This window comes from Scomber scombrus, chromosome 5 (assembly GCF_963691925.1).
Source record: "Scomber scombrus chromosome 5, fScoSco1.1, whole genome shotgun sequence".
In the NCBI taxonomy this organism is placed as follows: Eukaryota; Metazoa; Chordata; class Actinopteri; order Scombriformes; family Scombridae; genus Scomber; species Scomber scombrus.
The window spans coordinates 33334823-33347669 of NC_084974.1; the positions used below are offsets into that span (position 1 = coordinate 33334823).

The 12847-nt window shown below is 41.0% G+C and overlaps 1 protein-coding gene across 1 annotated transcript; it reads right to left on the reverse strand.

Annotated features, from left to right (window-relative positions):
* Positions 1-3800: 3800 nt before the first annotated feature.
* LOC133981087 (uncharacterized) lies at positions 3801-9302 on the reverse strand (the record flags this gene model as incomplete). The annotated part of the gene is made up of 5 exons (XM_062419973.1): positions 3801-3981; positions 4057-4626; positions 8036-8067; positions 8498-8657; positions 9136-9302. Coding segments are annotated over 5 exons (1110 nt in total), but the record flags the coding sequence as incomplete, so codon positions are not given.
* Between the last annotated feature and the right edge of the window lie 3545 nt (positions 9303-12847).

Here is a 12847-nt window from a genome sequence, read left to right on the forward strand (position 1 = left end):
GTTCATGTAGGAAGTGAACTTTCCATCACTGTCCGTCGCACATTTCTGCAACCAGCAGCTGAGTTTGTTCCTGTGTGTCTAACTACAGCCGGTCTCTGAACATTATATTAGATTTAATAATCTGATGAAATGATTATTTAAAGATGAACTATTAGGATGGAAACATGTATATTTAGGTATCGATCCGCCATCACTAATAACTAGCAGCCAAACCAGCGGCCTGCTTAATGTCGTGATGACTGATCATTATATCTGCAATCAGTTCTCTGGAAAGCTTCATTACAGTGTGCATATACGGAGAGATGTCTCTGCTTTCTACAGGGTTAAATACATTTCTCACTTTACATCATATTCATCATATTGTTATTAATACACTGCCTACCTCTTCCTCGCGCTGCTTCTCTTCCGTGTTTGCAGACAGGTGAAAGTAAGCACTCACCTGTATTCTACCTGAGGAAACCACCTGAGGAAGGAGGAGCTTTGATTTGAGAGAAATGACTCGTCCTTTCCTCCGCAGTGTCACGTGAACCTGATCACAGCTGGATCAGCTGCTGCGACTAGACGGAGTTTGTGTCTCCACAATGTGTGAATTGATTCTAAATTAATTTTAATTTATTTTATGTTATTTCACTTTAGATTTTTTTTTTTACTTCATTGATTCTAAATTAATTTTGATTTATTTCATGTTATTTCACTGTGTTTCTAATGTTAATCTAACAGCAGCTGTAGTGTTGTTGTAGTTACTGCAGGGCTCCAGCAGGGGGAGCGATGGTGTAGTTACTGCAGGGCTCCAGCAGGGGGAGGGGTGGTGTAGTTACTGCAGGGCTCCAGCAGGGGGAGCGGTGGTGTAGTTACTGCAGGGCTCCAGCAGAGGGAGCGGTGGTGTAGTTACTGCAGGGCTCCAGCAGGGGGAGCGGTGGTGTAGTTACTGCAGGGCTCCAGCAGGGGGAGCGGTGGTGTAGTTACTGCAGGGCTCCATCAGGAGGAGCGGTGGTGTAGTTACTGCAGGGCTCCAGCAGGGGGAGCGGTGGTGTAGTTACTGCAGGGCTCCAGCAGGGGGAGCGGTAGTGTAGTTACTGCAGGGCTCCAGCAGGGGGAGCGTGGTGTAGTTACTGCAGGGCTCCAGCAGGGGGAGTGTAGAGCTGTCAGTCACACGTGAGACAGAGCTGAGGGCGAGAGGCTAATGTTAGTCTCTGTTATAGTCTGCTGTCATTTCTCATCGCTGCTCTCCGGCCAAGAGTGAGTGGACAACAGGAGTAAATATGGGAAACACTCAGCTATTATTGTTTGTTTTTAACACTTACAGGACTCAAAGTAAAGTTCAGATCCTCCAACGGGCCTCTGGTCTGAGCCTCTTACCAGCGTAGTAGTGAAAGGAGTCTATAAGCAGGAGGCTCCTACAGGGAACCTAAACACAACCACAGTTAGCCCTCACTAACTCCAACTTCTAGCAGTTCAATATCAGCCACCTCTGTCCAGAGCTCATGGCAGCAAGAGGAAGGACCTTCAATCATCTAGCCCTGATTATGGGATGTTTAGAGGAGGGGCCAAGTATTATATTATATTTATTTTATATTATACTTTATTATATTATATATCTCTTTTGACAAACTGGAGAAGGCCAGCAGTGTGAAGTACTTGGAGGGAGGAAGGAAATGAGGGAAGGAAAGAAGGAAGGAAGGAAGGAAAGGAGGAAGGAAGGGAGGAAGAAAGAAGGGAGGAAGAAAGAAGGGAGGAAGAAGGAAGGAAGGAAGCCTTATATAAAAGGGTCAATGACGTATCAGGATTTTCAACAGGTCAATTTAAAAAAAGCTAAAATGAGAATATCTATTGCAGTAGTTCAAACATTAAGAATGTTGAGTTCACATAAATTCATATTAAAATAGTAAATTAGGTGTTTTATGTGTTTTTTCATCTCGATGAATTAGAACTGACCTTAAAAAAGTCATGTGGTGCCTAACCCTAACCCATGATCTATCTTAAAATAAATGAATTTATTTAACATGCTTAAATATCTTTTTACAAGTTTTGAGTAATTTAAAGTGTTTAGAAACAAATTATTTGTTTGTCTTTTGAGTTTTTGTAAATAATAATCTCATATTTATGTTCTATGATGTCACAGTTGACTTCTTAAATGTATGTAAGACTTATTTTTCCTGTAAATTGCTTTTAAATGATTTTAAGAATTAAAAAATACATTTCAGTTAATCATACTGTATCAGTGGTTAATATTAAAAGTGATATTTAATACAGTTATTGGTATTATTGGTCACACCACATGATGAATGGTTGCACCAAATGACATAAAGACCTCATATCATTAAAAATCGATTGAAAGAAATAAAAAAACAATGACTTTAATACAAAATAGAATTAAACCAGTGGTTTTATTACAATTTCACAGAATTTTAATAAACTCAAACATTTCATGAACATTGTTTAAAACATAAGTGCAGCACGCATTCATGGCTTTGTCATGAACAAACTTTTCATTTAACTTGACGATGGAATAAGTCAGTTTTGATTATTGAATGATTCTCTTCTCCTAGCAGGGTACACTGCTCCTGCTGCAGGCTCAGAATTAACACACTGCCAATGGCAAGCAGTCTTTACCTTGCATGGGAGTCATTCTGGTCAAATAGATTAGAACAGTTAGAAATAAATAATGCATTACTGTCAAGTTATGTGCTGTTGAAGTGTGTATTTGTTGACCACAGCTCTGCCCAAACTTGAAAACGGCTGATCAACTGCTGAAGGACACGATGGACTCAATTCTGTTCAATCTTGAGTTTTTTATTTTGGGGCAGAAGGGGATGAATGGGGTGTAACAGAATAGGTTAATAACCTAGGATAAACAGAAAGACAAAGGCATTAATAGCAAATAATTTCAGTTCACACTTCTTAATATAAAGAATAAATGAATTAATAAATGTTAATGTTACTTGATAAATGAAATGAAATTAAACTTATTCAGATTAATTCAACTCAAATCATTTCAAAAAGGTTAACAATTAAAGTAACAAGCTACACCAAAGGTCACTATTAGAGTACTAGAAACAAAGCACGAGTACCAAAGTACTTCTATAAAATCATAATAAAGTTTCCAATTTACTCAACAAAAATAACCATTGCAACCACAAACACACAATCAAAGCATTTGGGAAGCATGGCCTCCAAACTTAAACATCTACTGTTCTGTACCAGTGGTGTCTTCAATGGTCGATCAGGAGCTGTGGTTGTGAGGTGTCTCCAGGAGCAGGCAAGAGAGCTGACTGAGCCAGCTCCAAACATTTCAGACCATGCTTCCTGTATGGGTGCGCAGGTGAATGTGCTCCCTCAGGCACTTCCTTCCTCTTACCTGGGGTTCCACCACTGATGTGGTTGCCATCAGAGAATGTTATTCCCCAGGGTCCTCCAATTCTTTTGACTGGTGTGAGGCTTCTGTGGAAGGTGATTTGGTTGAGCCGTGTGTATTCCTCAAACAGGTGGATTTTATAAAATATCACAAATGTTTTTAACTTTTAGCGTTATTTAAAAAAACATTCAAATATATTTGATTGTAAAAATGATGAAATGTTTCTGTAATGTTTGAAAAATAATGAGAATATTTAAAATGTTTGTTTTGAGTTTGTTGAATAAAAACATGAAAACAACAAAGTTCAAAATAGTTTGAATTTATTTTGCTGAAAATGTAAAAACTGTAAAATGTGAAATAAAAACATTTATTAATAAAACCAGTTTCTGCTCCTCTTTACTCCTCTTTACTCCTCTTTATTCCTCTCTACTCCTCTCTGCTCCTCCTACAGAGACACTGAGGAACCAGACCACCAGACTGCAAACCCAGCACACAGAGGATCAGTGAATGTGGTGTTGAAGGTGTGGAGGTGGATCAGTGTGTCAGAGGAGACTCTGTAGAAGGACAGAGTGCCAGCAGGACAGTCCACATACACTGCTACTCTGTTAGAGACAGAGGAGGAGGAGGAGGAGGAGGAGGAGGAGGAGGAGGAGGAGGAGGAGGAGGAGGAGGAGGAGGAGGAGGAGGAGGAGGAGGAGGAGATGGATGTTTCTCTCTTATTGTGACGGACAGAGTAACCACCATCAGAGCACTCCAGACTCCAGGACTGATCATTATATCCAAACACACAGTCATCACTGCCTCCTTTCCTTCTGATTCTTCTGTAACTCACTGATATATAAACTCTTCCTCTCCACTCGACCTCCCAGTAACATCGACCAGTCAGAACATTTCTACACAGCAGCTGAGACCAGTAGTCAAATCTGTCTGGATGATCAGGATATGACTGATGCTCCTCCACATGTGTCACCTTCCTGTTGTTATCAGACAGTTTGAGGTTTGTGTTCATTGTGTTTGGATCCAGTTCCAGTTCACAGGCATCTGATGGAGAGAACGAGACACAATACAGCTGCAGTTTATCATCTGTTGATTTATTAACTACTTTACTGAAACCATTCAAACTTAAACCATCTCCATGACAACTGAGACCCTCCATCACTGAGGAAGACCATGAGATGTGACTGAAAGCTTTGGACATACAGAGTAAGTGGACCTTTAGATGAGAATGTTTTTCAAAGTGAAACTTGATTCCAGCTGCGTCTGATGTTTGTCTGAATGTAAATTCAACAGTTCAGGTCATTATATAATATAAACTGTCCAATAAAACAATATACTAAACAAATAAAACATGCTGAATGTCCATGGCTAACTAAGGGTTTAATAAATGAGTTCATAAAATATAAAACTCAAAAGTCAGAAAATAAATATAAGAAGTATAAAAATAAGTGAACTAACATGTTGAGGGCAAGAAAGAAGGAGTACTATAGGACACTATTAGAAACAAACAGGCAATATGAAGGAAATATGGAGCTTTCTGAACAGTATTATTAAAAATGGATCTCAGAAAATGAGTTATCCTCTTATTAAATACATAGGAACGTTATGGGATTAGGGGAGAAGTCTTGGTTTGGATTCAAAGTTATTAAAGTAACAGACAGCAGTTTGTGAGGTTAGGTGACAGTTGCTCTAAATGTTTGGACCTGCGGTCCCACAGGGGTCAGTATTGGGACCAACATGTTTTATGACATATGTCACATATCAAAGGTATTGAAGCTTGTTCTTTCTGCGGATCACACTCATAGTTTTTGTTCGGGTGATGATTAACTACAAGATATGGTAACCATGGAAATGATCAAACTAAAAACCTGGTTTGATAAAAATAAATTGTCACTAAATTTGAATAAAACTAAAGTAATGTTGTTTCACTGCAGAAGAAACAAACAAGTAAAAATACAGATAGATGGTGTGAATATTGAACAGGTTACTGAAAATAGATTTGTTGGGGTCATAATTGATGAAAAGCTTTGTTGGAAGGCAAACATTAAACATATACATCCCAAAAGGAGCATTGCAGTATTAAGTGAAGCCAAACAGGTCCTGGATTATAAAGCGCTTCACATTTTGTACTGTTCACTGGTCTCACCATACTTAAGTTACTGCGCTGAAGTTTGGGCCAATAATTACAAATCTAATGTACAGTCATTGTTTATTCTTCAGAAAAGAGCAATTTGCAACATCCATCATGCAGAGTACAGGGATCATTCAAATCCATTATTCTTACTGTCTCATTTACTGAAGTTTGCTGATCTGGTGGAATTTCAAATAGCTCAAACAATGTACGAAGCAAAAAACAACCAACTGCCTGCAAATATCCAAAACATGTTCAGTGTAAGAGAGGAGGGCTACAATCTAAGAGGTCAGACTTATTTCTAAACTGTTAGCGTGCGAACGATGAGGAGGAACTTTTGTATTTGTGTTTGTGGTGTGAGGCTATGCAGCAGTCTAAATGTGGAACTGAGGGAATGTCCAAACATTAAGATTTTTATAAAGAGGTACAAAGAAATGATCTTCAGTAGGTATAGGAATTAAGATGCTATTATTATATATGTATATTTATATGTATGTGTATTATATGTGATTTGGTTGTGTCCAAAAATGAGTGGATGACAATGGACTTGGTCCTTTGTGTACTATTATTTATATTACTTTGAGTTAATGGTGATAATATTTATGAAAGTGATGATGATGATGATGATGATGATGATGATGATGATGATGATGATGATGATGATGGTAATAATAATAATGATACTAGGACTAGATAATAATGGTGATATAGACGGTAATGATAGTGATAATAATATTAATAATAATATATTTCTATATACTACACAGGAACACAGGTACAGAAATGTAAGTTGTGAATTAGAGGCAGGAATTAAATAAGTGTAAACTTCATCCTGCTCCTTTTCAGGCTCAGTTACTGACAGAAGAATGTCATTGTCTGCTTCTTTTATTTGTTTCATTCTTGGTTGATTTTTTTTTTTCCTTTTGGATTTGAAATTTTTCGTTTATGTCTGAAAATAAACATTAACACAAAAGACATAACATAAAATTATGAAATAAAACATATTAGCTTGTAAAATGCAGCTGTAAGTCTCTCAGCACCTGTCAGCATTCATTATAAATTGATTCCAATGAGAGTCAATGTAAACCCTTCACAAGCACGTGACCTGAGGCTGCTCTCTTATTGGCTTACTTCAGTTTTCCAGGACACGCCCACTTTTATTGGCAGCAAATTGTTGTTTTATGTTTTTAATCTACTGTGATTGGACAGATGTATGATTATTGCACATTATAGAAAAACTGGTAAAATAGTTATAAAAAGGGTCTCAGAAGATTCTACAGTGGTAAAGTTATTTATAATTAAATAACAGTTGTATATTGAGATGTGGTGGAAATGACTTTTGTTCAACGCAGGTCAGAAAAATGTACAAAATTAACAATTTGTCTTGTAATCTAAGTTTGTCCTCTTACAGATCTTAAACACTAGACAAACTATTTAAACTTATGAGACTGTGTTAGGTGAGTTTTTTAATAACCTTTTTAATTCAAGTTCACAAGGCTAAAAGTGCACCTAGTTGATGACACAATAACTACAATATATATGGTGGTGTCTCTTTTTAAGCACATTGACTTATTGGTAACTTTACTTTAACTGTTGGTAACTTTAGGTGATGTGAGTGAAATGGACATTTTGTCATGTCTGATTATGTTTTATTCCTGTCTCTGTGGGTCAGAGATACCATACTGGGACACACCAGGGAACACTTCTCATTTATAAACTACCTAGTTAGTGCCACCTTGCTGCTGGGGGACAGGTTTGAACATTTCCTGAGGATGCACTGAGCAACACCTTGAAGGAAGAAAGAAGTCTTCTCAGAGACTGTCACTTTCCTAAAGATCCTCATCACCCATGACCACAGCGGAAGCTGAGAAGTGCTTCTCAACCATGAAAAGAATTCAAACTTTTCTCAGAAACACCATCATGACCCAGGAGAGGCACTGGCCATGCTGTCAATGGTAAAGAGACTGGTGACTGACTTTAACCAGAGAGTCATTGAGAAGTTATGTTCAAGTAGTACTACCGGCTGTGTTTAGGCACCATTACAGTGTGTTGTGTTGTTTTTAGATTGTCTTTCCTTTCCTTCTTTTTTAAATTTGATGAAGTGGTGCTACGGTTTGTTTGACACTAACTCTAGGACCCCCCTCCCCAACAAACTGCCCCCCCCAAAAAAAATGTTCACCAGCCGCCACTGATTATTTTCATCTCAAACTGTCGTCTGTTACAAACACATTTTTGTCCAAATGCTCCAAACAGCTGAAGTCAGTATGAATGAATGAACTTTATCTGCAGGAGAGACATGAGGGACATTTTGGAGCAGGTAGCGCCACCATGTGGACATTTATAAAACATTTCTCTTTTAACTCCTGAACTGTGAAGGAACAGAAGGAAATTTCTGTTTCATGGATTCATTGGTTCAAGATAAATGTCAGTTTAGGCCACGCCCATTTCTGACAAAACACATTTTCCATCATTTTGAACTTTTTTCACTTCTTTTACATATTTCATCCAGTTTTTCTCAAAGTTCTCATGAATCAAACTGAAAACACACTCACAGTTCATTCTCTGCGGTCCACCATGGTCCATCCTGGAGGAAGAGACAAAGACACAATCAGCTTCATACACCTTCACTCATATCCACCATTAAACATGAACCATAGTCCCTCAGTTAGTCAGAGTGTCTGTCCATCTGTCCATACCTGAGAGTGTCCACCTGTCTGTCCATACCTGAGAGTGTCCACCTGTCTGTCCATACCTGAGAGTGTCCAACTGTCTGTCCATACCTGAGAGTGTCCATCTGTCCATACCTGAGAGTGTCCACCTGTCTGTCCATACCTGAGAGTGTCCACCTGTCTGTCCATACCTGAGAGTGTCCACCTGTTTGTCCATACCTGAGAGTGTCCACCTGTCTGTCCATACCTGGGAGTGTCCACCTGTCTGTCCATACCTGAGAGTGTCCACCTGTCTGTCCATACCTGACAGTGTCCACCTGTCTGTCCATACCTGAGAGTGTCCAGTCTCCAGTGTGGATCCTCCAGTCCAGCAGACAGAAGCTTCTCTCCTGAGTCTCCTGGATGATTGTAGCTCAGGTCCAGCTCTCTCAGATGGGAGGGGTTGGAGCGCAGAGCTGAGGCCAGGGAAGCACAGCCTTCCTCTGTGATCAGACATCCTGACAGACTGAACACACAGAACAGTTCATCTAATGAGATAAACAGGATTTTGTCTTTCAGGCCTTTATGCTGACACTCAGCGCCCCCTGCTGTATGTTGGTGTCATGCAGATACATTTTAGGTTAGTAGTAGGAGAGAAAGCACATGTTCCTGCTGGAGGCTGCATTCTGATTTATGTTGAAGAAGAAATGTCGTTAAAGTTAAACATTGTTCCACAGAATATCTAAAGAAGATTTCAGAGAAATTTACTGATGTTTTAACTTAGTTCTTATTTTTCATTCCAACAATGTTCACTGTGTGATCACAATCATTTAATTAGGCAACTTAGTGTCTTCCATAATATTCTAACTTAATTTCATTCAGTGTTCAAACGTTTAAAAAGTTAAATGATGAGATTAAATCTTTTTATCATAAACTCTTCATGTAAACTACAAACTGAGGAGAAGCCAAAAATATGACTTTATATACACAGTAATAAAACTGACCTGAGAGTTTCCAGTCCACAGTGTGGACTCTCCAGTCCAGCTGAAAGCTGCTTCACTCCTGAATCCTGCAGGTTGTTGTGACTCAGGTCCAGATCTCTCAGACTAGAGGACTGGGAGCTGAGAACTGAGGACAGAGCTACACAGCTTCTCTCTGAGAGGTTACAGTCACTCAACCTGGAGAAGAATCAGCAGAACAAAAGAATTGCAAACATTACTTTTCTTCATTGAGCAAAGATGAAACTACATTAATCTGGATAGTTCTGTGTGCACCTACAGAGCTTTGTTGGAGGCTTTGACCACTGGCAGCAGCCTCAGAAGAGCCTCCTCTGAAGCAGAGTATTTCTTCAGGTCGAACACGTCCAGATCTTTTTCTGATGACAGTAAGATGAAGACCAGAGCTGACCACTGAGCAGGAGACAGTTTATCTGTGGAGAGACTTCCTGATCTCAGGGACTGTTGGATCTCCTCCACTAGAGAACGATCATTCAGTTCATTCAGACAGTGGAACAGATTGATGCTTCTCTCTACAGACACATTCTCACTGATCTTCTTCTTGATGTAATCAACTGTTTTCTGATTGGTCTTTGAGCTACTTCCTGTCTGTGTCAGCAGACCTCGTAGGAGAGTCTGATTGGTCTGCAGTGAAAGACCCAGGAGGAAGCGGAGGAACAAGTCCAGGTGTCCATTTGGGCTGTTTAAGGCCTCGTCCACAGCTCTCTGGTAGAAACGTGGTGATTTGCCTCCGAACACTTCAGACCAGGAAGTTGTTTGTTCTTCTTCCAGCAGATTGACTCCAGACTTGATGAATTTCAGATGGACATGAAGAGCAGCCAGAAACTCCTGAAGGCTCAGATGGACGAAGCAGAACACCTTGTCCTGGTACAGCCCTCTCTCCTCTTTAAAGACCTGTGTGAACACTCCTGAATACACTGAGGCTGCTCTGATATCGATGCCACACTCTGTCAGGTCTGATTCATAGAAGATCAGGTTGCCTTTCTGCAGCTGCTCAAAAGCCAGTTTTCCCAGAGACTTAATCATCTTCCTGCTCTTCTTACTCCAGTGTGGATCTGTCTCAGCTCCTCCATCATATTTGACGTTCTTCAGTTTGGACTGAAGCACCAGGAAGTGGATGTACATCTCAGTCAGGGTCTTGGGCAGCTCTCCTCTCTCTCTGCTTTTCAACACATCCTCCAGAACTGTAGCAGTGATCCAGCAGAAGACTGGGATGTGGCACATGATGTGGAGGCTTCGTGATGTCTTGATGTGGGAGATGATGGTGCTGGCCTGCTCCTCATCTCTGAATCTCTTCCTGAAGTACTCCTCCTTCTGTGGGTCAGTGAACCCTCTGACCTCTGTCACCATGCCGACACACTCAGGAGGGATCTGATTGGCTGCTGCAGGTCGTGTGGTTATCCAGAGGCGAGCAGAGGGAAGCAGTTTCCCCCTGATGAGGTTTGTCAGCAGCACATCCACTGAGGTGGACTCTGTAACATCAGTCAGGATCTCATTGTTGTGGAAGTCCAGAGGAAGTCGACACTCATCCAGACCGTCAAAGATGAACACAACCTGGAACTCTTCAAACCTGCAGATTCCTGCTTCTTTGGTTTCAGTAAAGAAGTGATGAACAAGTTCCACCAAGCTGTACTTTTTCTCTTTCAGCACATTCAGCTCTCTGAAAGTGAATGGAAATGTGAAGTGTATGTCCTGGTTGGCTTTGTCTTCAGCCCAGTCCAGAGTGAACTTCTGTGTTAAGACTGTTTTCCCAATGCCAGCCACTCCCTTTGTCATCACTGTTCTGATTGCTTCATCTCTTCCAGGTGAGGCTTTAAAGAAGTCTTCTTGTCTGATTGTTGTTTCTGGTCTGTCTGGTTTCCTGGATGCTGTTTCAATCTGTCTGATCTCATGTTCATCATTGACCTCTGCAGTCCCTCCCTCTGTGATGTAGAGCGGTGTGTAGATCTGATTCAGAAGGGTTGGGTTTCCTGCTTTAGCGATCCCCTCAAACAGACACTGGAACTTCTTCTCCAGGTTAGACTTGAGTTTACGTCGACACTTTGCAGCCCGAGTTCCTGAATGAACAAACAACAAATGAAATCAGTGAGTGGATCCTAAAGAAAGTCTAGAAATCTGAACATGTAAGTGTGTCTGTGTAGTTTTTCCTCCTCCATCAGTTTTATTCAGCTCATCAGTGGAGGACAAACAGCCTCTGATCTGATGCAGATGTGTGCAGCATATTTACAGCAGAGTTTGAAATATAAACCTCTCCCATGTTGCCTCCATTTCCTCTCCATCATGTTAAATCTGTTAAAATCCTCTTACTGCTCTGCAGACGCTCAGCCAGCTCCTCCTGCTTCATTCTCCTCAGGAAGTGCAGTGTGATCTTCAGAAATGCCTCTCTGCTGCTCCTCCTCTGCTCTTCCTCCTCACCGTCCAACACCTCCTCATCCTCACTCTGACTCTCTAAGCATTCTGGGTCATCTGGACTCAGACCCCTCTGGACTCTCTTCAGCTCGTTCTTCACAAAAGTGACGATGTTCTCCTCCAGCAGCTGGAACAGAAAGATAAAGTGAACATTTCATTTAAACTGGTAGAACACAACATGTGATTCATGTGTCAGTCTGAAGGCCTGCTGGTCTAAACAGAGCAGCATGGACACTGTTAGGACCTGAATGCTACTTTAGTATTTCATCTGTGGTTGATGGAGTTAATAGTAAAAGGTGTGTTTGTACATGTACACACCATAAATATGGAGTCCAGCTGTGTTTGATGCTGCTGTGCAGACTGATCACTGGGAACCTCTGAGCTCTGCTGCTGAACTCTGTGGAGAAAACATCACGTTTAAGGACATTTAATGACTCAAATCTGCACTCAGCTTATTAAAGATGTTCTGTCATGATGACTTAATGAACTCCTGTAAATGCTGCTCTGATTATTGGATGTTAAATTCTTACCTTCCATCATCAGGTTGTCCATCTTTAAAGTTAACAGGACAACCCATAGACCGGTCACTCTTTATGGACACACAGCTGGGTTCAGGAGAGTCTGCTCTCTGCTGCTGCATCCTGATATGAATAAAGAAGTGAAAAAAGCATGTAGTTAACACCAAAGAACTGCAGTCCAGCTTCACTGAGTCTCTGCTGCCTCCATAGACACCCAGCCAGCTCCCAAAACATCAGCCCCCCCCTGCTAAGTTCCTCCTGTCTCTTGGTCTGCTTTCTACGTGGTTTTGTTGACACCTTGGTCTCCAAAGTTTCTGCCCTGAGCAGATCTTTCAACCTCCAGAGTGGTCCTGCCCATCAGCCCTGCCTTCTTTCTCCTCTTTGTTTTCTCCCTCCTGACCAGCCTGGAGGGACATTTGGGAGCTGTCCCTTGAGGGGCGACTGTCATGATTCCTGTTGAAGCTCTGTTTGTGTTGTCCTGTCTGTTTCTGTCCCTGCCTTCGGTTTCAAACCCACCTGCTCACTTGCTGCCACTGTGTAATTCCATCATCAGCTCCTCACTACATATACTGCTCTCACTCATTTTCTTTCACCTGTCTGTGGTGTTTGTGCCTGGTTCACCTGTTCCGCCCCACATAACACAGGAGGTATATTCAGCCTAAACAGCCAACCAACCATTTTTAACTTCTTACCTTCCATCAGCAGGTTGTCCATCTTTAAACTTAATAGGCTCATCCATAGACCAGTCACTCTTCATGGACACACAGCTGGGT